At 51.4% G+C, this 24,522-nt stretch overlaps 2 protein-coding genes across 5 annotated transcripts; both read right to left on the bottom strand.

Annotated features, from left to right (window-relative positions):
- Positions 1–148: 148 nt before the first annotated feature.
- On the bottom strand, positions 149–10,784 carry hecw2b (HECT, C2 and WW domain containing E3 ubiquitin protein ligase 2b). Of its 2 annotated transcripts, XM_047031267.1 has the most exons (29): positions 10,379–10,784; positions 10,064–10,171; positions 9,862–9,956; positions 9,616–9,691; positions 9,219–9,388; positions 8,776–8,918; positions 8,521–8,615; positions 7,482–8,284; positions 6,977–7,253; positions 6,769–6,864; positions 6,487–6,637; positions 6,265–6,365; positions 6,025–6,149; positions 5,719–5,904; positions 5,331–5,483; positions 5,104–5,206; positions 4,840–4,936; positions 4,668–4,751; positions 4,333–4,442; positions 4,108–4,228; positions 3,788–3,901; positions 3,495–3,647; positions 3,215–3,313; positions 2,959–3,088; positions 2,667–2,813; positions 2,271–2,385; positions 2,096–2,181; positions 1,821–1,933; positions 149–1,729 (listed from the first exon to the last, which is right to left on the bottom strand). In XM_047031267.1, exons 1-29 carry the CDS (start codon positions 10,710–10,712, stop codon positions 1,618–1,620), a joined length of 4,497 nt encoding a protein of 1,498 aa, XP_046887223.1. In that variant the 5' UTR covers positions 10,713–10,784; the 3' UTR covers positions 149–1,617. The 2 variants fall into 2 exon arrangements, with proteins under 2 accessions (XP_046887223.1, XP_046887224.1); XM_047031268.1 differs by lacking the exons at positions 9,219–9,388; positions 9,616–9,691; positions 9,862–9,956; positions 10,064–10,171; positions 10,379–10,784 and adding an exon at positions 9,137–9,150.
- Positions 10,785–15,908: 5,124 nt separating this feature from the next.
- Positions 15,909–24,520, bottom strand: gtf3c3 (general transcription factor IIIC, polypeptide 3). 3 transcript variants are annotated; one of them, XM_047031140.1, is made up of 18 exons: positions 24,195–24,520; positions 23,936–24,026; positions 23,445–23,773; positions 23,196–23,319; positions 22,840–23,031; positions 22,548–22,713; positions 21,159–21,306; positions 20,866–21,007; positions 20,260–20,360; positions 20,005–20,176; positions 19,587–19,789; positions 19,317–19,418; positions 18,305–18,440; positions 17,770–17,995; positions 16,861–17,051; positions 16,635–16,759; positions 16,362–16,514; positions 15,909–16,271 (listed from the first exon to the last, which is right to left on the bottom strand). In XM_047031140.1, exons 1-18 carry the CDS (start codon positions 24,291–24,293, stop codon positions 16,149–16,151), a joined length of 2,823 nt encoding a protein of 940 aa, XP_046887096.1. In that variant the 5' UTR covers positions 24,294–24,520; the 3' UTR covers positions 15,909–16,148. The 3 variants fall into 3 exon arrangements, with proteins under 3 accessions (XP_046887096.1, XP_046887097.1, XP_046887098.1); XM_047031141.1 differs by having other exon boundaries at positions 20,260–20,354; XM_047031142.1 differs by having other exon boundaries at positions 20,260–20,348.
- Between the last annotated feature and the right edge of the window lie 2 nt (positions 24,521–24,522).

Genomic DNA, 24,522 nt, shown 5'->3' with positions numbered 1-24,522 from the left:
TTTGATCATGTTTTTTTGTAAGCAATCACTACCCTTTGCACCTCCAACTTTAAAACCAAGAATCACCTTGGGTGAGCCAGGCGACAGACGGGCCCATAACCTGAGAAAGGCACCAAAACATACAGAGTACGGGAGTGGGACATTTCTTCAATTAATTTTATCTATGTCATACAATCATATAAGAGTGACCAAGAGAAAAAAGCTTTGCATAGAGTGTAGCTCTGACAAAGACACAACCACAAACACCCCACACCTGCCGGTCAGCTAGCCAGTCAATGGCCAGTGACAGTCAGGAAGTCTGCTGGAAAATCTAAACAACCAGTCAGAAAATCAGCAAGTCAGTCGATGACCAGTGACAGCCAGAAAGTCACTAACGACAGTCAAGCAAGCCAACAAGTCAGTCAACCAGGCAGCCAGTAGCTAGGTTGTTGCTGGCAGGGCGAGGGCAGTGAAACATTCTGAGCAGTGAATTAAACATTCTGATACAAAACGTGTGAGAATGACTGAAACACGGATGCAACTTTCAGATTAGTCACAAGGGTGGCAGTGTCCTCTGTGTGGCAGTGTGTGTGTGTGTGTGTGTGTTTAGATATGGTCAAGGGTGGTGCAACATTCGATGGTGGTGTCATCTTTGTAAGAGATTTAGGAGATACATGGAGATAGAGAGAGAGAGAGAGAGAGAGAGAAGGCTGTTTGTGGCCCCCAACCTTTGGTACATTCAGTGCAAATACTTAGGAGCACTGCAGAGGCATGTCTATCATGATATGGATGGAAAAAAGGGTTGTGTGTGTGAAAGAGAGGGAGTAAGATAGAGACAGACACACACACACAGAGATGTATACCTGTGTGTCTGCATGCCTGAAATAGTGTTATGTGTGCTCCTTACTGTAATCGTGTATGTGGGTGTGTGTGTGTATGTGTAGCTGCACGCATATGTGTGCGTGTGTGGGTGTGTACGTGTGCAGCTGTTATTTACCTACTATCACGGTACATCCACCTTCATATGTAAACAAACAAGTGTCATCAAGTCACAATCCTCAGTCTGCATATCAAAACATTAGTTCGATTAATGTACTCAACATGGCCCACTAAGCAAAGCAGGGCAGTATATACGAGGAAAAAACATCGGTAGAAAGTGTCACACACTCAGTAGACAAGAGAAGGAGGTTAAAAACACAACAAAACTGTAAAACTTGAAGGTTTTTTTAGGAGCGTTCCTCAATCTTAGCAGAGTAGGTTGACGAACAAGGATAAGATCACGCCCTAATTATGATAACTAAAACATTGACAAAGGGTTGCGGAAGATAACGGCGGTTTACTGTTCTGTCTGAGCCTAGTTCCATGACTCATCCAATCAGAGCTGCAGACTCCCGTGGTGAGTCATCTGAGGGCTGCTGCTGCTGTTGGTGCACTGATACCTCCAGACCACCAGGGGAGCCACCCTCTGGTAATCACTGTGAGCTCAGGCACAGCCTTCTGAGTGTACTCAGTCCCGGCAGTGTGTGTGCGTGTGTGTCATGTCTAGATTCCCATTGTCTTGGATGTGGGGTTCCTCTGTAGCTGTTGACTGATGTCGGGAGGAGAGACAGCCCCCAGGACTGGGTCAGGGGTCAGGGGTCACTCCAGTCCGAAGGTGGACGTCTCCTCTACGGCAGTAAGCATCTTCTCATACAGCATGGAGAACGACGGGTACGGAGGCAGGTCCAGACGGTTGAAGCAAGTGTGAGCCCTGGACACACACACGCGTTTGGTCTATTAGACCACCGTTCCCAAGTTAACATGAGTTGCCAGATACTAGAGGTAGGGTGAGGGTGTATTACCGGGGTAGGGAGGTGACCTTGCCCCACTTCTCCACACAGAACCTGCGGGGGCCGTTGCTGCCACGCAGAGAAGCGAAGCCTTCGTAGGGAATACTGGAAGTGCCTGTCACAAACTAGAGACAGAGAGAGAGGGAGAACAACAGACACGCGGACAGAGAGAGAGGGAGAGATTGTTCTCATCATTGACGGCAAAGGGGAAAGCAGGAAATGGAATGAGAGAAGAAAGTGGAGTACATGTACACCCCTCCCAAACACACACACACACACACACACACCTGCAGCAGTCTCAGTCGCTGCTCGTTGTTGAACCTCTCCACCGCAGCCCAGAACCACCTGATCACTATGTGGTTGTCATGGTAACCTGAAAGGCAGACAGTGCAAGGGATTAATCAATAGTCATCCTTCCTGTCCTTCAGATCTGCTCCAGAGCTGCCCCCCCCCCGCCCATACCTCCTCTATACTCTGTGTTGTTCCTCCAGTCCACCAGGTCGATCTCAGCCGTGCCAGCAATCACCAGCTCCAGCTCCCGAGCATCGAATACTGATACCAGCCGGGCATCCACCACCTGGTAAGACACACACACATTATGCCCCCGTATTCTAGAAGATTTGAGACTAAACGGCTGTTTTTTTTAGAACCTCAAATCCAGCCGGTCCGCTTTCCAGAACCTCCAAACCAGGCTGACGATGCTCTAGAACAAACTGACAGTCACCTTTTAGACTACCGGCTGCATCCTAGAACCTCTAGACAAGACTGACAATGTTCCAGAACCTCTCGACCAGACGGACGGCCTTCTAGAACCTCTGGACCGGACTGATGGCCTTCTAGAACCCCCAGGCAGCCCACCTCGTAGAAGCCCCGGACCAGGCTCTCTGTCTGCTGCACCACGCCCCTCTCGATGCGCCACTTCACCATGCGCTCCATGTACTCCTTCTTGTTCTTCTCCGTCACTGGGATGTTGGCTCCACCAGGCTTCAGCTCCCGCTCCGTGATCTACACACACACATACACACACACACACACACACGTACACACACACATACACACACACACAGACACGCACGCACACTAGGCATTAGAAGACCTGTTTAAAGATGGTTACTTTGTGTCTATGGCCATAAGGCTGTCCGTGTCTGACCTGTCCGAACACCTCCTCGTTGACGGTGAAGGTGAGCTCCAGGGAGTCCTCGATGTCGTTGTCCTTCATCCACTGCAGGCTCTGGTGAAACTCCTCGTCCAGGTACTCCAGATCACTCAGCTCGCACATGCTAGGGACACAGGACTGTGTCGTTAACATCGGGTTGGATGCGTGTGCGTACGTATACCGTATGTGTGTGTTTGCGTGTATGTGTACGCATATGTGTGTGTGTGAGAGAGTGTTTGAGTGGGCTTACATGCGCAGCAGGCCCTTGTAGAAGGGTCTGGTGAAGAAGGCATCTAACAGATACTGGTGGATCAGGGTCAGACCCAAAATACGACCACTGAACCTGAACCTGAGAGGGGGAAACAGAGAGAGGGGAAAAAGAGAGATTCATTTACCGTATGTTTTTGTTTTCAGTTTTACAATAAATACTACATACAAACTACAATTCCAGTGTCATCATCTTCTCCCATCCACTGCCATCTCTACACAAACACGCACACACACACACACACTCTCTCCCCAGGTCTTACCACTCATGGTGGTTGTCTACGAAGGCTGACATCGGGCTGATCTGCACGGTGTAGGTGTCGTTGGCTGAGTACTCAAACAGACCATAATAAGGGTTGAACAGCTCCCTGGAAACCAGGAAGAAGAACTCCCTGGAAGGACCACTGTAGTCCAGCCTGGAACACACACACACACACAGACAGACACACACACAGACACACACCCACCCACGTTGACACTGGTGGATTGTATCTGTGAGAATTCTGTATTGACCCCCGGCCGAGCCTTCTTTCAGACGTCCTCCCCCCCCACTCACCCCTCCTCCCCTACGAAGCTGACGTAGAGCTTGCTCCTCTGCAGGTCTTTGCGGGAGTAACACATGATCTGGTTGAAGGCATCTTCCAGCAGGTGGTCCCTACGGATGATCAACCTGGAGGGGGGGGGGGGGGGGGGGGGGATACGTTAAATCCGTGTTTTCCAGAATCGGGAGTTAGGAGGTGAGAGGATCTCGGCATTTCAAATTCAAGTTTCACATTTTTGCCATTTGCAACAAGGACAAGTACACTGGAATTCTTTGGCCATGTTCAATCACTGAAATAGGGTTAGGGTTAGTATAGGGTGGAAGATGGCCCCTACTTGAGTTTGCCCGGGCCCTGGCCGTAGCCCTTGGTCTCCAGCTTCCTGTAGAAGTTCCTCAGCTTGGCCTCAAAGTCCCTCTTATACGGGGCAGGGGCCCTGGCGTTGGCTCTCTGGGTACCTGGGGTGGAGAGAGGGAGAGAGAGAGGGCGAGAGACTGAGGTTGAGACTCTAAAAGGGCTGGGTGAGAAAGAGAGAGAGAGAAGAGAGAGAGACAGTTCTTACCAGGTGAGTTCTGTGGGGAGGATACAGGTGATCCTCGCGGTGAGTGGCAGTAGCTGGGGTGCAGTAAGGCATGGGGAGGGACATACGACATCACTTCCTCCTCAAACAGACTGCCACAGGAAGACCAGAGAGTCAGTTGACTAACAGTCTCAGAAATACTTCAAATATTAATCTGTATATGTGTCTACCTGCCTGCTTGCCTGACAATCTGTCTTTCTGCCTGCCTGCCTGTCCATATATGTCTGTCTGTCCATCTATCAGCCTGCCTGTCTACCTGTCTATATGTCTGTTGGCCTGTGTGCCTGTCTGTCTGTCTGTCTGCCTGGCTGTCTCACCTCAGCAGTATGACCAGGTCTGCATCTCCTGACAGTCTGGCCAATCCTGACACTCCCTCATTCCGAATCAGCTGCACCTTCTCCCTGTAGACACACACACATAAGCATTTTAGATTTGGTGTGTATACAGTTTGTGTGCGTACAGTGTGTGTGTTGGCGTGCGCAGTCAGACCTGAGCGAGTGGTTCCGGATAAACTCTGGCTGTCTCTCCTGCAGAATCTCAGTGATGTTGGGCTGACGTAAGAATGCCACAATCTTGTCGTTGTAAGCTGAGAGATGATTGGAGGAAAAGTTTTTTAAGGGAGGGTTCAGTGCTGAATTCGGTCCTGATTTCTAGAGGTCATGGTGTAATAGTATATGGTAGTGAGAAGTGTTGATGTGCAAAGCGTTGATACTGATACTGAGGAGAATGCGGTGTGTGTGTGTGGTTACTCACCCACTGGTACCATGTCTTGGTGTTGGCCGCGGTTGGCAGAGCTAAACGTGCTGGAGGGCCGAGGTGTGACTGGAGGCCCAGAGTGACGAGGGTCATCACTCACCTGGATCACACGCACACACACACAGAGGATTGAGTTGAGAAAGCGTACCATACTGTGTGTGTATGTGCGCTGTACACGTGTGTGGGCTTGTTGGTCCACAGGAGTGTGTGGGTGTGTGTCTCACCATGCGGCGTGGGCTGACTTCCCCTGCACTGTGGCTGCGTTGACGGGTCAGGTGTTGGCGGTGTGCCAGCAGGCCGGCAGGGCGGGCACTCTGCAGGGGCAACCGAGGATCGATGAACGTGGTGGCACGGCAGTTATGGTCCACAAAGAAAGGCTGCAGACACACACACACATGCTAGAGCTGCTTGAGAGACACACAGATCTATGGAGCAAATAGAGGCTTGTACCAGGAGCAGTGTCCTCTACCAGGTATGTGTCTTGTACCAGGTGTGGATCTTAACAGGAGCAGACTCCTGTATCAGGTTTATATTGTGTATCAGGTGTGTGTCCTGTACCAGGTTTATGTCCTGTACCAGGTGTGTGTCCTGTACCAGGTGTGTGTTCTGTACCTTGCCAGTGTGGTCGTGCTTCATCTCCCAGCCCCTCGGTAGTTCCAGCTGCTTGTTGGAGAACATGTTGAGGAAGGTCACCAGGTCACGGTTGTGCTGGTACCGCTCATAGTGATGGCCGTCTCGCCGCACCTTACTGATCATGTGCTTCAGACAGGCGTTGGTGGTGAACATACGGTAGGCACTCTGGACACACACACACACACACAGTTAGATTTCGTCTTCCAAAAAGGACACTCGATTGTGGGTGTCTATTCATTGTGCCTGTATGTATATGTGTGTGTATGTGTGTGTGTGTGTTCTTACAGGGTTGGAATGCAGCACAGTGAAGAAGTCTGGGCTGGTGAGGAACTTGGCGCTGGGAGACTGGAGGAGCAGAGACAGACGGGACCTGGAGCTAGAGGGGACCACCACACCATCCCTCCGGTACTCTGGAACACAGACACACACACACCATAAATATAGCTTTTCAATTCAGGGCATCAACATACAGTAAAGCAGACTAGCTAGTTTAACTACATCTCCCAAGATGCACTGGGAGGCTACCGGGTAGGGTGGGGCTCGTCAGGTCGGGCTCGTCAGGAGGCAGATCATTTATCGGCTCCTCCGTCCTCTCATTGTTCATTGTCCGGTGGATGCTCTGGTACCTGAGAGAAGAGGAGGACGGAGAGAGAGAGAGAGAGAGAGAATGTGAGTGTGCGAATATACATATGCGTGTACTGTATGTGTGTGTGTGTGTGTGTGTGTGTGCGTGCGTGTGGTCCTGACCGTCTGTTGAGCTGCTCCATCTGCTGGATGGAGTCGGACCTTTGCAGCAGCTGGGGGGCGGGGGGGGCGGTGGGTCTCTGCCAGGTGGTGGTCCTGTTCACATGGTCCACGTAGAAGATCCGACCGTGACTGTCGATACGAGCCTCCCAGTCTGAACACACACACACACATTGGCACACGCAGCAGGTATTCATTGTTTAGTACAGCAGTTTAACGAGCACAGTCACACACACACAGATATGAGCCTCCCAGGTGTCCACACACACACACACACACACTTACTGGGAGGAAGGGTCTCTTCCACCCTCTGGTATCGGCTGATGTCATGACGGACAGAAGGAAGAGAGCGGACAGACGGGTGACCGTTCACTGCAGCCCCTGTGACACACACACACACACACACAAAAGTTTACAAAAGTCAAGTCTGAACAGTCCCCAATACAACCATCCAGCTATGGTAAATCAAGTGCACCTATAGTCCCAGTCTCACCTGGCTCTCGGTCCATCTCAGCCACACTGGGACAGGGCTCCGTAGCCCCACCCGGCTCGGCCGCCCCCTCTGCCTTAGGCGCACCCCCAGACGCCTGCATGCTCTGCCTCCTCTGCCAGATGTCCCCGCCCTCCTCCTCTTCATTGGTCCTCCCTTCCGATGCCACTCCCCCACCACCCTGGTCAGCGATGTCACGGACTCCTCCCACCTCTCTGGTGCAGGACTCCGCCCCTTCCTCCTCAGCCTTGGGAGCTATTTCCTGTATACTCTCCCCTTCCTGGTAGAACAGAATGTAAATTAGGGGTGGAGCAAGGGAAGGAGGGAAGGGTGTAGAGACTGGAGAAAGAACTTTACTGTGCTAATAAGGCATGTAGAGGAGGTGTGAAGGAGGGGAGAGAGAGGTGGAAAAGAGGGCAGGTGGAGAGGAGGTGGAGAGGAATTAGGCAAGTGGGGAGAGGAGGTGGAGAGAAGGGCAGGTGGAGAGGAGAGGAGGTGGAGATCTCACCTGTCTCTCTTGAGCTGCCTGGGTAGCAGGAGCAGGGAGGGAGGTGCTGGCTGTCCTATCAGCTGAGGTAATCTGGCTGCTGCTCTCTGGCGCCCCCAGGGCTTCAGCTGGAGCAGCAGCACCGGATTCACAAGCCGAAGACCGTGAAGAAGAGCCAGCCTCAGCTTCAGATGGAGGCTCCATCACGGAGCTAGCCTCTGTCTCAGCCCCAGCCCCGGCCCCAGGCCCGGCCGTGTCTCCCTCCCCCCCTGCTTGCCCCTCTCTAACCTGCTGTCCCTGCTCAGAGACCACGGGGCTCCCCCCATATGCCTGCACCCCATTAGCCAAGCCTGTCTGCGCCACAGCCTTCCTGCCCGGCTGCAATTGGTCCACGTGTGGCTCCGCTTCCTCGTCCTCGTCAGAGTCGATGTGCAACATGGCCGACAGCCGCGTGTCTGTAGGGAAGCTGGAACGTAACCGTGGCGACACCCCACCCTGAGGCCCCACCCCCCCCGGAGCCTTAGATGCCTCAATGGCATCCAGGTAGTCATTCAACGAAACCTGCCGGTGGGTGTGGCTTCCTGTGTTCGCTCCTTCCAGGACCTCCTCCTCTCCTCCCCCCTCCCTCCAGACTTCCTCGTCCATCTCCCCAAGCCCCTCCCCATTGCGCAGACCCTCAGCCAATAGCGAGCCTTCAGAGCCGGTGGGGGAGGGGCCCCGGTGGCGGGGGGCGGGTTGGAGCTGGTCCTCATCGTCTGACGGGCTGCCAGGGTCCCCGTTGGCTGACGCCCCCAAAATGGAGCCCAGCGCATCTGGAGAGGCCTCTGATTGGATGAAAGAAGGGAGGATAAAGACAGGGAGGGACCAAGATTTGATGACAAGCACACACACACTCATATAAACACATCCAAACACACGCACACTCTTACAAACATTTACACACACACACATGCTTTTACAAACACTTCCACACGCACACACACACAAACTCATACAAACACTTCCACACACACACCCTCATCTAAACCCTTCCAAACACACACACAGGCTCTTGTCTCACCGTCATGCCCGGTGGAGGTGATCCTGAACTGCAGCTGTCCACTGACATTGTCCGTGGGCAGACGACGAGACAGAGGGTAGCTGACACACTGCTCTCTGAGGACACAAACACACACACAGCTTGATGAGGATCGATAGGTAGTCAATATGGATGCGATAATGACAAAACCATGTGTGGGTATGAGTGTGTTAGTGTACATGTGTGTGTCTGTATGCATGTGTGTGTGTGTGTCTGTGTGTGTCTGTCTGTACGTACTCTGCTGCAGGCCTCTCTAAGAGCCTCTGCACAGGGATGGTCAGCTGACCTAGGAAACGCTTGATGATTGGTCGACTCTTGGCAAACTTATCCTTCACTTCAATTTCAAGCACGTCAGTCATCAGAGCCACAAACGTGTACTTCTAAAGAGACAGGGATGGAGGGATGGAGGTCAAAAAGAAAGAGCGATGAAGGAAGAAAACAAAAAAAAGAAATATAAAAGGTGAGATAAAAAAAATAAGCTACCAAACGTTTCATCCAAGTAAACATCCCCCCTCCAGATAGGTGGGTGCCAGACAGGGTGTGTGTGTGTGTGTCCCACCTCTCCATGCCAGACAGGGTGTGTGTGTGTGTGTCCCACCTCTCCGTGCCAGACAGGGTGTGTGTGTGTGTGTGTGTCCCACCTCTCCATGCCAGACAGGGTGTGTGTGTGTGTGTCCCACCTCTCCATGCCAGACAGGGTTGGTGGTGTTGGTGACGATGGCGGAGCGACGTTCTTGTCCGTGATGTGTGAACGCCGGCAGGCCCCGCCTCCTCCCTGGCTGGATGGACATCTTCAGGTACGGGTCAGGGTTGAAGAACATGCCCTTCTTCAGACCCAGCGCACGCAGGTCTGCACACACACACACACACACACAGGAGTCATTCATTCACACGGAGCAGAGTCCATGAGTTCCACACCTCCAAATGACCACACCCCCTCAGGATTAAGCAAGCGTAGACAACAGGATAGGAATACTGCTGACAGACAGGATGAAAGATGATCAATCATTCAAGCCGTATGTGAATCTTTTCCTGTGGGTTGGGGTGTGGACCCTGAACCCTGACCCAGGGACTCACCTGATAGGGTGAAGCTGACCAGTCTACGACAGTGCTCTGTCACCGATTGGCCCTCCGCTTGACCCTCGGCTCCCACCTGATCAGGAGAGAGCCAGTGAGAGATCAACTGGGATGATGTCCCTCAGCAGTTTCACAGACCAACCCGGACCTCTTGCCAGCCAATCAGACGGCAGGATTAACACCCTCGCTATTTCATATCATATTAATACGGAACAGCTGGTGACAGCCACACACACACACACTGACCGTGACTCCAGGGTTTTTGACCGTGATGCAGGGTGTTGTAGCTCTCAGGGCTCCACTCACTCCATGGTAGTACTTAAAACAGATCTTTGTCTCAGCTGGGGAGAAAAAACACACCACCACACACACACAACGGGCATTTAAAAATACTGCTTCCACTTGAGCCCATGTTCATATCAACACACACACACACACACACACTCACGCTCCATGTAGTAGGGTCCAGGCTCCAGCCTCCAGACGATCTGGCCCCGCTGGGTTCCGTTCACCCCACGGTTCTTGGAGTCCCACACGTTAGCAGGGCATGACTCATCTGGAGAGACAAACACGGCGACGTCACGCTAGCGTCATGACAAGAACACGCTAGAAACATGCTAGCTACAGAGCCAGCACAGCCCTGACAGGTGACACACACATAAGGAAAGGAAGAGGAGGAAGGGAAGATTAGAAGAAAGGACCCTGTCTAGTAAGACTGCTGTTACTCAGACTGACCCCCCCCTCAACCCCCCCCCCCCCTCACCAATGTGGTATAGCCCGATCCAGTCCGTGGCATCTACTTCCTCCTTGATGTCCCAGGAGATGACCAATGGGCTCTGGAGGGCGTGGCCTAGTGTGAACTGGTAGGTGGAGGCGGTGAGAGAGGACCGGCTCTCGGACGTCATCAGGTCCGTGTCGCTATTGGCTCGCTGCAAGCCCATAGGCTCCGCCCCAGACTCCCCAGACCCTCCCCTGGACCCACCCCCTTGCTCTGATAGGCTGCGGAGGTTCTCGGGGCTGATGGTGTAGCGCATGTGCGGACTCCGCCTTTGGACCACCATCAGGTGCTCCCGCGCGGAGGACGCAGCCGTCGCCATGGTCACAGAGGAAGAGGGGGAGGAGGGGGGGAGGGGAGACGGATGAGTGTGTGGGTGCGAAGGGTGGTGATGGTGGTGATGGTGGTGGTGATGATGGTGGTGAGTGGGGGAGTGGGAGGGAGGGTGGGAATGGGGGTGGGGGCGGGGGGCGGGGGGGGAGGACGGCCGTAGCGAGAGAGGGGCGAATGGTGGAGGCTGGGGGGGGGGGGGGTGGGGCTGAGTAGGGAAGGAGTGGAGATCGTAGGGGGAAGGAGGAGGGGGGGGAGGCCGGTAGCTGGGCAGGACCAGGATGGAATAGGCGCCACTGGGAGCACTCCTCAAGTCTGGCTTCCACTGATCAGCACATCCTCCCCTGAACACCCTTGTGCCCCTAAGCAGGGCACTGTCTTGTAACTCCACCCAGGAGCGCTGCCCAGTGGCTAACAGTCTAGTCCTCTTGACAATGGTAAAGCTTTCAGGTTGCCCCCGTTTCCAATTTTTGTGTCTTCTTCTTGCTTTTTGTGTCCTCTTCCTGCTTCTTGACTCCACGTCCTGGTTTTTGCTTCCTCTTTCTGTTTCCTGTGTCCAGATGTTGTCCAACAAAGTGGTTTTGCCGCCTCTGCTGCTAGCTTGCAGTCTCTACACACAATCCCCACAGCAGCTGAGGGGGAAAGGAATGGAGGAAAGGAGAGGTGGAGGAGAAGAGGAAAGGTCTGTCGAGAGGGTCCACAGTTGGGAGAGTCCTGCTGGGTGGGGAGGGGGGGGGAGGTGAGGTAAGTCCAGCCCGGGTGGAGAGATGCCAGAGGGAGGCTGGAGGCTGGAGACCTGTGAGAGAGGGAGGGAGAGGCAGAGGGTGGGAGAGAAAGGGGACGGTCAATATCACACAGCAAAACATCCCACAGAACCAAGCTCCTCCGTCCGGGGAGTCAGGAGAAGGAGGAGGTGGGTGAGGATGGGGAGATAGAGGAGGTGGGAAGGAGAAGGGATGGTGAGGGAGGGAGTTGGGGGAGACAGTAGAGTGCTGGGGGACTGCGTATCACCGAACTGTACTGTAGGCCAGGCTGCATTAGTAACACTTAGATCTATTGATCCTTTCTCTGCTTTCTCGTTCAGCATATCTACCTTCTGGTCTACCTCTCATTTCCTCTCTTCTCGCTCGAACCCCCCCAGCCCCCCTCCCTTCCATCTCTACATCTCATCCTCCTTCTATCTCAATTACACTGTGGTTCTCCGGGCCTTGTGTTGCCATAGTGAAGGCTGATTAGGCTGGTTCACACTCAGTCAGCACCCTAAACATCAATGTCTCTATCCACTCTGTCTCCCTCGGTTTCCAGGTTCTCTCTCTCTCTCTCTCTGACCCTCTCTCTCTCTCTCCCTCTGACCCTCTCTCGATCACTCTCTCCCTCCCCCACTCCTGCTATGCCTCCCTCTCTTTTGCCATCTCTCTTTCTCTCTCAACGACCCTACTGACAGCAGTGCCTGAGAACGCTAATTTGGGAGACACTTGGGAATGGTGTGTGTGTGTGATGAGGGGGGTGGGAGGTCAGGCTGGACAGACACGGGAAAGGTGGTAGGGGCTGGAAGGAGAGTTCTATGGCTAAGCAAAGGTCACTGAATGATTCACATGGAGAGTGTCTGAGACAGAGGGGAGGTGAGAATCTCTCAGCCAGACGGTGATTAACAACGTACAGTGTGTGTGTGTGTGAGAGAGAGAGAGAGAGAGAGAGAGAGAGAGAGAGAGACAGAGAGACAGAGAGACAGAGAGACAGAGAGAGAGAGAGAGAGAGAGAGAGAGAGAGACATCGCATCATCGTATCTCAAAGGCCAGATCTGAGTGTAGCGCAGAGAACCGAGGAACACGTGCCCTCATACTGTATATGACATGCACACAGACACGCTATGGCATACACACAAACAAAAAACACTGTGCCGGCAAATATGGCACCCGTGGACGCACACGCACGCAAGAGGTGTGTCCTCGATCCTGGGTGAGGATTAGCAGGAGAATGGGGGGATTTGGTGTTCACAGTCCTCACTCTTAATCCTTGTATTACACGGCTCAATCTGACCATGCTCCGCCCCGCGCCCCGCGCTGACCTCCCTCCTTCCCCCCCCCCCCCCCGCTCTCTTCGTCTCTCTCCGTCCCTCCGGTCCATTCCTCTCTTTCCATCTCGCCTTACATCGGACTCCCTATCCTCTTCGTCTCTTTCTCGTCCTCCTTTCCTACTCACGTGGACCCTGTTCCTCACATCGAAAGGCTTCATTGTCAAGACCTTCTGTCCTCCCTCTCCCTCCTCCATATTCTTTGGAGTGTGTTTGTTGTGCGGCCTGTGACCCAGGGTCAGCCACATGCAAAGGCCTCTGGGAGACGGGAGATGCTTAGCCCAGTTGTGCGCACACACACCACATACACACAAAGACTCCAGAGGTGCTGGCGCCATGGCTGTCCTCAAATCATCCAGGCAGCTCAGCTAATAGCGATTCACAGGTTAGTTTCTCCTCTGTGAATATATACGCACTGATAGTCCTGTATAGAGCTTAGTGTTGTGCCTATGTAGGCCCTAGAATGATAAGTGAATAAATATGCTAGCGATATCTGGATGGTAGCCAGCCTTTGTTAGGCTATTTATACCATTTGAAGGCTGCGATATATATACCCTGACACCAACAAGATTCTTTCACACACACACACACAGACCGTGATATTAATGGCCGAGCACTAACAAGCCAGAAACTAAACACCCAGCAACTGACCCATATCTCTGTGTATCTCTGCACATGGCAAATAGTGGCACCACATTTTAAGCTCGATTTGAATTCACAAATGACTCGTATGTTTCAATTCTGATCAAAGTTCCAAGAAATACCGACACCTATGGATACTGATGGCTTCATCCCTCCTCGCTTTATATTGCACTTCACCTAGAATCTGAAGGCCACTTGACATGTCCCTTGGCTGCCAAATATAAGCACCAGGAGCCTGCACCTGTACCCAAGGTCCTAGTAGCGACTGCTTGACACACACACACACACCATGGGAAAGAACAGGGGAAACAGGGCCGGTAAAAGGGCCAGAGAGGAGCTACTGTATGTGATCACACGCACACATTCTTTCCCAGGCCGTGACACACAGGAATGCTGTGGGAGGGGGCTCTCACAGGAAGTTGGACATTGTTCTCCAATCACGGCTCAGGCTATATTAGTCCTCCCAGCAGCCCCCCTCTCCTAGGCCCCCTGCCTGTATGAACCATCCTGGGATCCATTACAAAGGGTGCACTTGATTTGCCTCCCAGTTGGAACTCAAAGAATTTACCGATAGTTTTAACACCAACGGGGATGGAAAAATCAAATGTGTTTCATTGACCCTAATTATTAGCTAATTGTATTTTCGTCTGACCTGTGTAGCATGAACACATTGGGTGAAAGATGCTATGAACCAACAAGCCCTGTAGGTGTAGGAGCACATGCTCAACAGGAACAGGAAGTGACCTCATCTGGACCAGGCGCTTTCAAGGGCTTACTACCAGGTCAGTTTGGTGAAAAGTTCCACTGGACAGCGATAGAAAAAACACCTGTACCATCTTATGATTGGTCCGTTTAGGACTGGTACTCTGGGAGACCTCACGTGTCTGTGTGTGTGTGTGTGTGTGTGTGTGGTAGCAGTACAGGTACAGTAAATAGGTTTCATAATAACATGTAGCCTTTTTCTAAGCGGACCACGCTATAAAATCAACCGGACAAATTATTTATTAAGTCCTCTCCTCTATCTTTTCCCTGGAGACACAGCCCTCAGTAGGCTTTATACTTACTTAGCTTCTGCATCTCTCAGCCTCCCTGTCTACCAGGTCACCTGCTCCCTCTGCCTGCGTCATCTTCCTGTCTACCAGCTCACCTGCTCCCACTGCCTGCGTCATTTTCCTGTCTACCAGCTCACCTGCCTGCATCATCCTGCTGTCTACCAGCTCACCTGTTCTCTCTGCAGGCATCACCAGTTGTCTAAGACTGGTCTCACCTGCCAGATCACCAGGGCTGAGATACAGCCCCACACAAACTGCTAGGGTCTATTTGTTTGAGGCTACTTTTGATAGGTAATATATACCTGATAATAAATAGTAACCGGATTGTTATTATTACGCAATGTCTGGGATGATCAGAGCCATCATAGTATCCTAACTGTATCCATCCGGATTACTTACCTAATACAAAATAAATTGCATCAGAATGTAACCCTCTTAACAACGCAATCGTTTTCGAGTTGATATTGGACTGACATTAGAAGTGTGTATTGCCCATGTAATGTGTTTTCACTCTAGCCGTCACAAACGCTGCTAGTGTCTGCCAGCGCGAGCCCCCAGTATGAAAACAAAAACCGAATCCCAGAAATACATTACGTAAGCGCACTCTTACTCTTATTACTTACCGTCAAAATAACGGTGAAAACCCCCGTTCTAATATGTCACGAAGCATCAATCACGCTGTCACATCAACATGTCACACGGTGGATTTGGTTTTCATTACCGGACAGCGTCTCTGACTCCCGAGATTTGTACATGGAGGACAGCCCGAATAGGGCCGTACCCCTGACAATCTGTCAGCTTTCTGCCGGGGATCCAGCTCTCCTAGGCGGCTGCTCCCTACCGCTCCCACACGTTGTTTCTCCAGGTTCGGATAGAAAAACGGGATGAACTAGACTTTCCGTTACACGATGCAAGTAATCCGTTTCCCAGTGTTGAGTTATTAAACGCTTGTTACTGCGATTTATTTTTGACAGCGCTAGTATAAGTGGAGACAGTCTTCATATCTTATTTATTTTGAAGACTTCACATCCGCCGCCCAGTTTCCGTTCTGCCGGTCACTATGGAGACCTTCCCAGTTCAGTGGTGTCCTGCACGGTTTAGAAACGTGCATGATGCCAGACGTGAACAAACATACCACATATTTTAACAACAAAAAAGAAAGCCGGAGAACTTTACGAGAGCTCTTACCAAAAGGCCTGCGAGATCATGGGGCTAAATGGTCTGACGTTTGCGACGGCGGCATCTGTACCGAAAGTAGAGCGACTCAGAGCGCAAGATGTTAACGGGCAGGCGCCGAGGCAGAGGATCAAGCAAATCCTACTGTCTCAATCCCAGAGGAAACACAAAGAAACTACTCCACACACGGCCGACGACGTCACTTAATCACAGTAGATTAACACACACAAACACTCAATAAAAAGGAAGACGCCTAACACACATTTTATTTGTGTATACATTAAAAGAAACTGTTGAACATACTTCACAACTTATGTTAACAGCCTCTGTTCAAATCAGTTATAAGCCCCTGTATAAAAATAAAGCATTTTGGCCCAGTTAGCTGTATGAAGGGAAAGGAGAGGGATTGACTTGCTGGACCACAGGCCCTAATATTCAAGTTACAGCATAAACAAGGCTGAGATATGTGTGTGTGTGTGTGTGTTCAGACAGTACAGTGTGTGTGTATGAGGTAGCGTGCCATCTCCACGTTCCCACTGGCCTGGTATATGAGAGACAGGTTGAACGCAATCTCTCTCCTTAGGTCCACCTGGTCATCTTCTATACCCTGGAAGTCAGGAGAGAAGGAGTCAGTCGTGACGTTGTGTGCGCGTGTGCGTGTGTTGCATGTGGTGTGTTGGGTGAGTGGTGTGTGTACCTCCAGGTGTGGCGGGGGGAGACTCAGGGCCAGATGGTAGTAGTGTAGAGCCAGGTGTGCCAGCCCCATCTGCTGCAGCGCTCTGCCCAGGTTGTACATACTTTCCTGGCAGTGCCCACGCTGCTCCACATAACGCCACAGGAACGAGAACCCCTGCCACACACACACACACACACACACACTTGTTTTACACAAACGTCACACAAACTTCTAAACACACAGAAATCCTAGACACATACGCAAACACCGCCCTGGACACAGACACACACACACCTGCAGCACCAGCGGATGGCGTTTAGCTGTGAACCTCTGTGCAGCCATGTGAAAGAAGGTGAGGCCCACACACAAGCTGTAGAGAGGGTCTTCTGGGCGCACACGGAACGCCTGCACATATTGGCCTACACACACACACAAAGTTGAGGAACAGAGCCGTGTATATTGACTGTGTGTGTGTCTGTGTGTGTGTGTGCTTGTTGTTCAGCGTGAGGCGTGTACACACCCAGGGCGTGTTTGAAGCTTCCGGACACCAGGGCGTTGTGTCCACAGAGGACTGACAGGGCGTGGTTGTCGGGGTTCTTCAGCATGAGCCGCAGGCAGAAGCGGTGATGACGCAGGTCCTGGGAGTTGATGGTCACCTGGTTAAAGAGGTTCCACAGCTGGGGTCGGTCCAGCTCTTCCATCAGCATCAGTCTGCACCCACACACACACACATGTAAACACACACACACACACATGTAAATACACACACACACTTAAATACCCCCACACACGTTAATACACACACGTAATGACACACACACGTGATGACACACACGTGTAACTACACCCACACACACTTAAATACCCCCACGCACGTAAATACACACACGTAATGACACTCACACACATGTAAACACATGCTGCAAATACACACCTAACCCTACATATTAAAAGCATCTAAATCTGTTTTTATTGGCAAATGGGAGATACGGAAGTAGCTTGTTTTGATGTATCACTGTGTCACATTATTGTATCTCTAGCGGTTTTGAAGTTTAAGGAAATCACTTAAATTCACACACACACACTAATGCAAGGATCTGACAAAAACATTTTCCGATTTTCAAACTCGGTTTACCGCACAATCAAATGCAGATTGTGTATTGTGTGTGCACTTTGGTGTGGATGGTAGAAGCTGGATTACAGTGAATGCTACGCTGCCTGACTAGCTCTCCACATCCACCACTGGGATTAGTCTTTCTTCCACAAAGACCCTCATCTCCTTACAAGAACTAGTCAGGAGTGGCCATGCGTTCGGCACCACTCAGATTCTTGTCTTAAATCACAATAAACACACAACTTTTGTTTCGTGACCACAGTAACCCACCAACATCCAGATTAAGAAGGGATCCCCCCCCCCACACACACACACCTGATGTAGTTGTAGGCCTTGCGGTAGTTGTGGTCCAGGAAGGCGGCGGACAGGCCGAACACCTCCAGCTCCTTCCTCTTGGGCTTGACGTCGTAGAAGGAGTAGAACTCCAGGGAGGAGTCCACCAGGAGCTCGGCCTCCTTGTAGCGCTTCACCTCGCACAGCGTGCACACACTCTGCACCAGCAGCTGCCACCAGTCCTCCCGAGACAACACGCTGGTCTTACCTACGGGAGACACACACGCACAGACGCAGTGCTCACACTTGCACCTACGAAAGGTTTGAAATGAAGGTAAGGGAGTCAGGTGGCTGAGCGGTTAGGGAATCGGGCTAGCAATCAGAAGGTTGCCGGTTTGATTTCCGGCTGTGACAAATGACGTTGTGTCCTTGGGCAAGGCCCTTCACCCTACTTGCCTCGGGGGCAATGTCCCTGTACTTCCTGTAAGTCGCTCTGGATAAGAGCGTCTGCAAAATGACTAAATGTAAAATGTCAGCTGATGCAGACACACACTAACAGACACCCACGCAGTCCTACCACTGATGTCCTGGTAGGCTGCTTCCTGGTCGTCGATGTCGAACACCTCGTCGCTCGTGGCCTTCACCAGGCACAGGTGTCTCACCCCGGACACGTGGGTGGCTCTCAAACACACCTCGGCACGCGTCATCGCCACCTGGAACACACACACACACAGGCGTGTACACACGCACGCAGGTATCAAACACACGTACACACATCCAGGAGAACAATGTATAGTATGATAAGAATACTGAACAAGAATGAATGAGAGAGACGGGATAACGTGTGTGTTACAGAGTGCGGGTTTCATGCGCGCGGTTGTGAGCGTGTGAGAAATTGTGCGAGCGTACGCACGCGTGTAAGTGCGTTACATGTGCAAGTATGTGTGAGAGAGCGTATGTGCAGGTGTGAGAAGATGACGTGTGTAGGCTGGGCTGTAGCCTTCGCTCCATCTCTCCTATGCTCAAGACTGGATTAGTTTTTGCATGATGGTTGTCAGACCTCATGGTGTGACTGTAACTGTTGCGTTGGTCGTCATTGGTTGATAAGCAAGGGTCGAGATGTGGTCTGATTGGTTGTTCTTGTATATAATAGATGGGTGTAAAGGGAGTGTGAAGCATTGTTCTCTAGGTTCTTCTTCTCCTGAGGTTTTCCTCCTCAGGTCTGGCTTCTTCTCCTCCTTGCTCTCCTCTTACTCTCTCTCTCCGATTTGCAATAATCACGGTAGAGTAAGTACGATTTTATAACATGTTTGCCTCGTAATTGATTTCATTCATCTTGGTGTTATTGAATATAAATTACATTTTACTTTACTTTAACCAGTCGTGCTTTGATTGAACCCAAAAGAGTCAAATAACTGCAATTCCAGAATCATTTAATGTTAATACACTGTCCAGTTTAACCATCAAGGGGAATATTTTCAGTTGTTTGGCCTATATGTGTGTGTGTGAGAGAGAGAGTGATTATATATGTATGTGTATTTATATGAGTGAGTGTGTATATTGTGTGTGTGTGTGTGTGGTAGCCAGACCTTAAGCAGCATTCCCAGCATGGTGAGCATGGTGTCCAGGTAGTCCTCCAGCCGGCCTTGAGACCGCAGCAGAGTGGAGCGATGCAGCAGCAACTTCAACTCCTGGTGACACACACACACACACACACCAAATAAACACACACCCACCAAATAAACACAGACACAAGACAGATGCCGAAATGACAACCACACAGAAGGGTTACACATTTTCAAACAGAAACACACACAAATACACACACACACACAGACAGCCCCGCCCAGACCTCCCACCTGTTGCGCGGCGGCCGCGTCCTGGGCCAGCGTCTCGGGGTCGTACATGGGCTGCAGGGCCTCCAGGGCCCTCAGGGGCCGGCCCAGCTGCTGCTGCAGGGTGGACAGGCACAGCCTGGCCTCCAGGTGCTGGGGAGCCATCTCCACCACCTTCAGGTAGCTCTGCACAGCGCCCTCCATCTGGCCCAGCGCCTTCAGACACTCTGGGGGGGAGAGGGAGGGAGGGGGTGGGGCTTGGGTACATGTGTGCTTGTGACCCTGTCTGTGTGTTTCTGTGTGTATATATATATATATATATATATATATATATATACACATGTACATATACATATATATACACACAGTTTTGCTTACATGCGTGTGTACCCGTATATGTGTGTCCGTGTGTGTGTGTGTGTGTGAGAGGAAGGGCGTGTACCTGCGTGCCGGAGCCAGACCACGGCCAGGTTGTACTTGTCGGAGCAGACGAGGGCAGAGAGCAGGGGCAGGGCCGAGGAGTACTGGCCCTGCTCCAGGAAGGCCTCGGCCACGTCCAGGTACAGATCTCCCAGCTCCTCTGGGCTCTGGTCTGTCAGGCTGGACAGCATCACCTGGACACACACACGGGTGCCAGAGGGATCAATGCAGGTGCTCCGTGGAGGACAGAGAGAGGACGGATGGAAGGCTCACTCACTTCCAGAGGTTTGTAGACTTGCTGATGGATGAGACACACCATCAGCTTCACCTTGATGTCTACCGGGACCGTGTCTGGGACCTGCACGTCTGTCACTTCCCCTAGAGATGGGAGGTGGGGGTGGGAAGTGTGGGTGAAGGTTTGGGTGGGAGGTGGGGCAGGCACAGAGAAAGGGGGAATGAGAGAGAGAGACCGGGGAAGCGGTGCAGAGACAAAGAGCAGAATGGAGAGGAAAAAGAGATTACGGTGTGCTGAGGTGTGCTGGGGTAGGCAAAAGTACAATAGGCTAGGAAACAATGGGAGGTTGTGGTGTTGACATCATAGATATGCTGGTCTATTTTTTGAAGTTCAATAAATGCATGATGTTTTTCCAAAGTCAATGAGTAATCATGTTCAATAATCGGGATCTCTACTTTATTATCTTCGCCATAATCAAGCAGCCCTGCAGTCGAGTTAGACGTCTACTGTGGCTATCCTACCATTCCTCGACAGCGATCCCTCTCTTTGAACTAGTCAAGTAGGAGCTTGATCGTTCATTTCTTCTCTGTAATGAGGAGCTGCAGATCCCCCCCCCCCTCTCTCTCTCTCTCTATCTGTCTCTCTCACCCGCCTCCTCCGTCGTCTCGTTCTTCTCCTCCTCCGTCTCCATCTGGTCCTCCCCCTGTTCTGCTGGACCCCGTTTCTGTTCTGCTGGAACCTGTTTCCGTTCTTCTTTCACCAGAACTATGTGACAGAACCGGATCAGAACCTACACACACACACACGAGGGAGAGAGAGTAGATGACGAGAAGGTCAATTCATTTCTGCTGTATCTTTATAATGTCATCCTTACATGGATACTGGAGTAGGAGGACTTTTCTTAGGCCTGACTCTTAAGGAGAGCTGAGTCCCACACACACCTGCAGGGCCTTCCCATATTGGTGGTTGGCAATGTACAACTCAGCTGCCATGTTGATGATCTCATCATTGACTAGTTCTGGGTGGCGGCCCAGAGAATCCTCTATCACCCCGATGGCCGAGGTCAGATCACTGCTCTCATAGTAGCTCCTACAGACACAAACACACACAGACACACACAGACACGTGTGGTTAGTTCAGCTCAAAAAAGCTAGGGTTTCAAGTTTATGTACGGCCTTATCTGTTTGAGTGGGTTGGTTTTGTGCACAACGGGGCTTCTTTACAGTGCGCGTTGTACAGAGGTGTCCCTTAAGTAGACATTTTGGGTAGGGCCATCTATACCTTACTTTCTACTCCTCACATTTTAAAAATAGCCTCGCTACTCCAATTACAGTTCGGCTCGTTTTCATTCCATCTTTTCATCGTAAAATCCATCCGGATAGAGTGAATTCGATTGTGGTTGGATGAGAAGTATAAACATATACCATTACGACACCCTATTGGGTTGTACGCGATCCATCCCACCTGCACATGACACAAACCGTGTCACACTCCAGCAAGGAAATAGCAGACGTATGTTGCCTAGTACAAAGATGTCTGTGGCAGAGACTCAAGAGAACTCGAGCGAAATATCCCAACCAAACACCAGCGAGGAGGTTGGTGCCAGGAAGACCAGCCAACCCTTCTACATCCCTGGCCGTACCTGGAGGAATTTTTGGAAATGGTTGGATTCAAAAACAACTTCTTTCAAATGCGCTGCAACTTCTGAGCACCCAAGTAACACGAGCTAATGGATTTTAAAAATGTAAAAAAGCTGTCTAATTTGAATAAAGGCTATTGACAACATGCCTCTGATGGTTGATTTTTTTGCACCTTTACAATACGTATAGGCAACTAAATCATATCTTCCGCTCCATGAAACACATGTTAATGCTAAGTAGTACACATATATGGTTCTTTCATGTATTTGCATTGTACAAAAATGCATTCATTTTCAATGGGCATAAATGCGGCTGAAACAGGTGCATCCTAATTGTTTCAACATTAACATTTCAATACAACATTAGTCATTATGGCCTATAGAAAAATAGGCCATAATAGGCCTTTTTGTGGAGGTGGGGTAGTGCATAATGGCCCCTGTGGGCGGCCTAAGCTTTTGTCCTTCTTGGCATTTTTTTCCCCTTACATTACTACGTTTACTTTTATACTTTAAGTAGTTTTGAAACCAGTACTTTTACACTTTTACCTGAGTAAAAAGTTTGAGTTGATACTTAAACTTCTAAAGAAGTCTTTTTAAACCCTAGTATCTATACTTCTACTTGAGTAATAAATGTGAATACTTTTGACACCTCTGGTGGTGTGTTTGTGTGTGTGTGTGTGTGCGCGCTCACTTGGCCATGTCCCTGGACAGCTGCATGAAATGGAGTCCGTCAGCAGGGGGTAGCAGAGAGAGGATACGGCGGTAACCGTCCATACACTGCCTGTGCTCCCCCAGCTGCATGTAGAGGCTGGAACGCTCCCACAGGTAGCGCACGTTGGTGGGGTCGTGCTTGATGGCTGAGGGAGAAAGGAGAGAAACGAGGAGAGCGACGGGGTACGTCAACGAGGCAGAGAGTACGTCAGTTCCTAACAAATCTGCCCGACGATGCCATTTGGAAGGGGTCGGGGGTCAGGGGGTCGGACCTTTGCTGTAGCAGATGATGGCCTGCTTGACGTTGCCCTGCTCCAGGGACATGTCCGCCAGCTTCACCCACTCCTCACTGTCACTGGGGTTGAGATGGGCGGCGATGAGGCCAAACTGGAGGGACTTCTCCATGTCCCCCTCGTCCTCGTAGATCATAGCCAGGGTGGAGAAGGGCTCGTAAGCCAAGGGGGCTTGGGGGGAACGAATAGGGAGGGGTGAGCAGAGGGGCGGGGGGGGGGGGGGGGGGGGGGGGGGGGGGGAGTGGACAGGCTTGTAATGACAGGCTTGTGAACAAACACACGTACACAGACAGACCGGCACAGGAACACTCACACTCTGTGACCGTGCTGCTCACCTTGTCTGATGATCTCCATGCACATGAGGATGGCGTCCTCCTTCTCTCCACGGGCGTAACGGATGTTGGCCTCGCCCATCAGACCCCTCAGAGCTCTGGGCAGCTTGCTGCGGTGACGTCTCTCCTGCGCGCACACACACACACACACACACGATCAGTACATCGGCTAATCACCTAAACACAGTCACATAAGCTCCTCTGAAATGCTCACACACACGCGCGCACAGACAAACATACAAGCAAGCTCACCTTCATCATCTTCTTGTTCTCTCTGTTGAGCTCCATCTCCAAGGCAAACACGTCTCCAGCGGATGGACCCTCGCCCCCCTCCTCATCGTCTCGGTCCTTGTCTTTCGTCCGCCTCTCCTTCCGCCTCCTGCTGCTCTCCTCCTTACGCTTCCCCTCGTCGTCACCACCCTCTTCATCCTCGTCCTCGTCCTCGCCCACTTCGTAATCTTCATCATCGCCGTCTTCGTAGTTCTCGTCGTCCTCGTCCTCAGACTGCAGCTCTTCTGCCCCCCTTAGCATGGAGTCAAAGGCCTGCTGGACGGACGGACGGACCCCCTCATCCGCCCCACCTGGAGGAGAGAGGGAAAAAGGATTTGGAAAGACGTGAGGTACAGGAGATATTTTACGTTGGTTCCAGCATCAAATTGGCTCACTTGCTCGGCTACAAACTACTTGAGGTCAGCCATGCAGGCTGATCCGTATCTGATCAGAGGCTGGGAGACGCTGCTCACCTGTGGGTGCCCTTCTGGCTCTCTTGGGGCTTTGGTGTGAGGTTCCGGGGAGAATGGCATCAGGACCTTCCTCGTCGCTTGCCTCTGGAGCCTGGAGGAAGAGAGGTTGGGGGAGAGAGAGAAGTAATCGCCAGTCGGCCACGCAAGATAATTCACTGTCTGGTGTGGAGCTGCTTCCTCCCATAATGCTAAGCATGATCACTGTAGCCTTTAGCACTCACCTCACACCAGGGTTCAATTGAACTCAAAGTGCACTTACTTTGACCTTGTTTTTGCGTTCCTCTCTCTGCTTTTCAAACTCCTCGAAGGATATCTTGCCTTCTAGGTAGTCTATAAGCTCCGCACTGAATGCCGACATCACTACCTAGTCAGGAACCAAAGCAATGTTATCGGGTACAGCTAAAGCTAAATCTGACGTTGTTATCTAGCTACAATGGTCCCTTGAAAATATCTCGTATGAAACTAGCATTTTATGAGAGCACCTGATACCGCACGTTATACGATCAAAAGTTTGCACAGCTCATACAGTAAACCATCGGTCTAAAAACACACTTTGACAACAATCACATGGGCGACGTGTTGTGACG

The sequence above is a fragment of the Hypomesus transpacificus genome, chromosome 12 (genome assembly GCF_021917145.1).
Source record: "Hypomesus transpacificus isolate Combined female chromosome 12, fHypTra1, whole genome shotgun sequence".
NCBI lineage: Eukaryota > Metazoa > Chordata > Actinopteri > Osmeriformes > Osmeridae > Hypomesus > Hypomesus transpacificus.
Note: the sequence above shows the minus strand (reverse complement) of the source record. Positions and strands in the feature narration are given on the sequence as shown.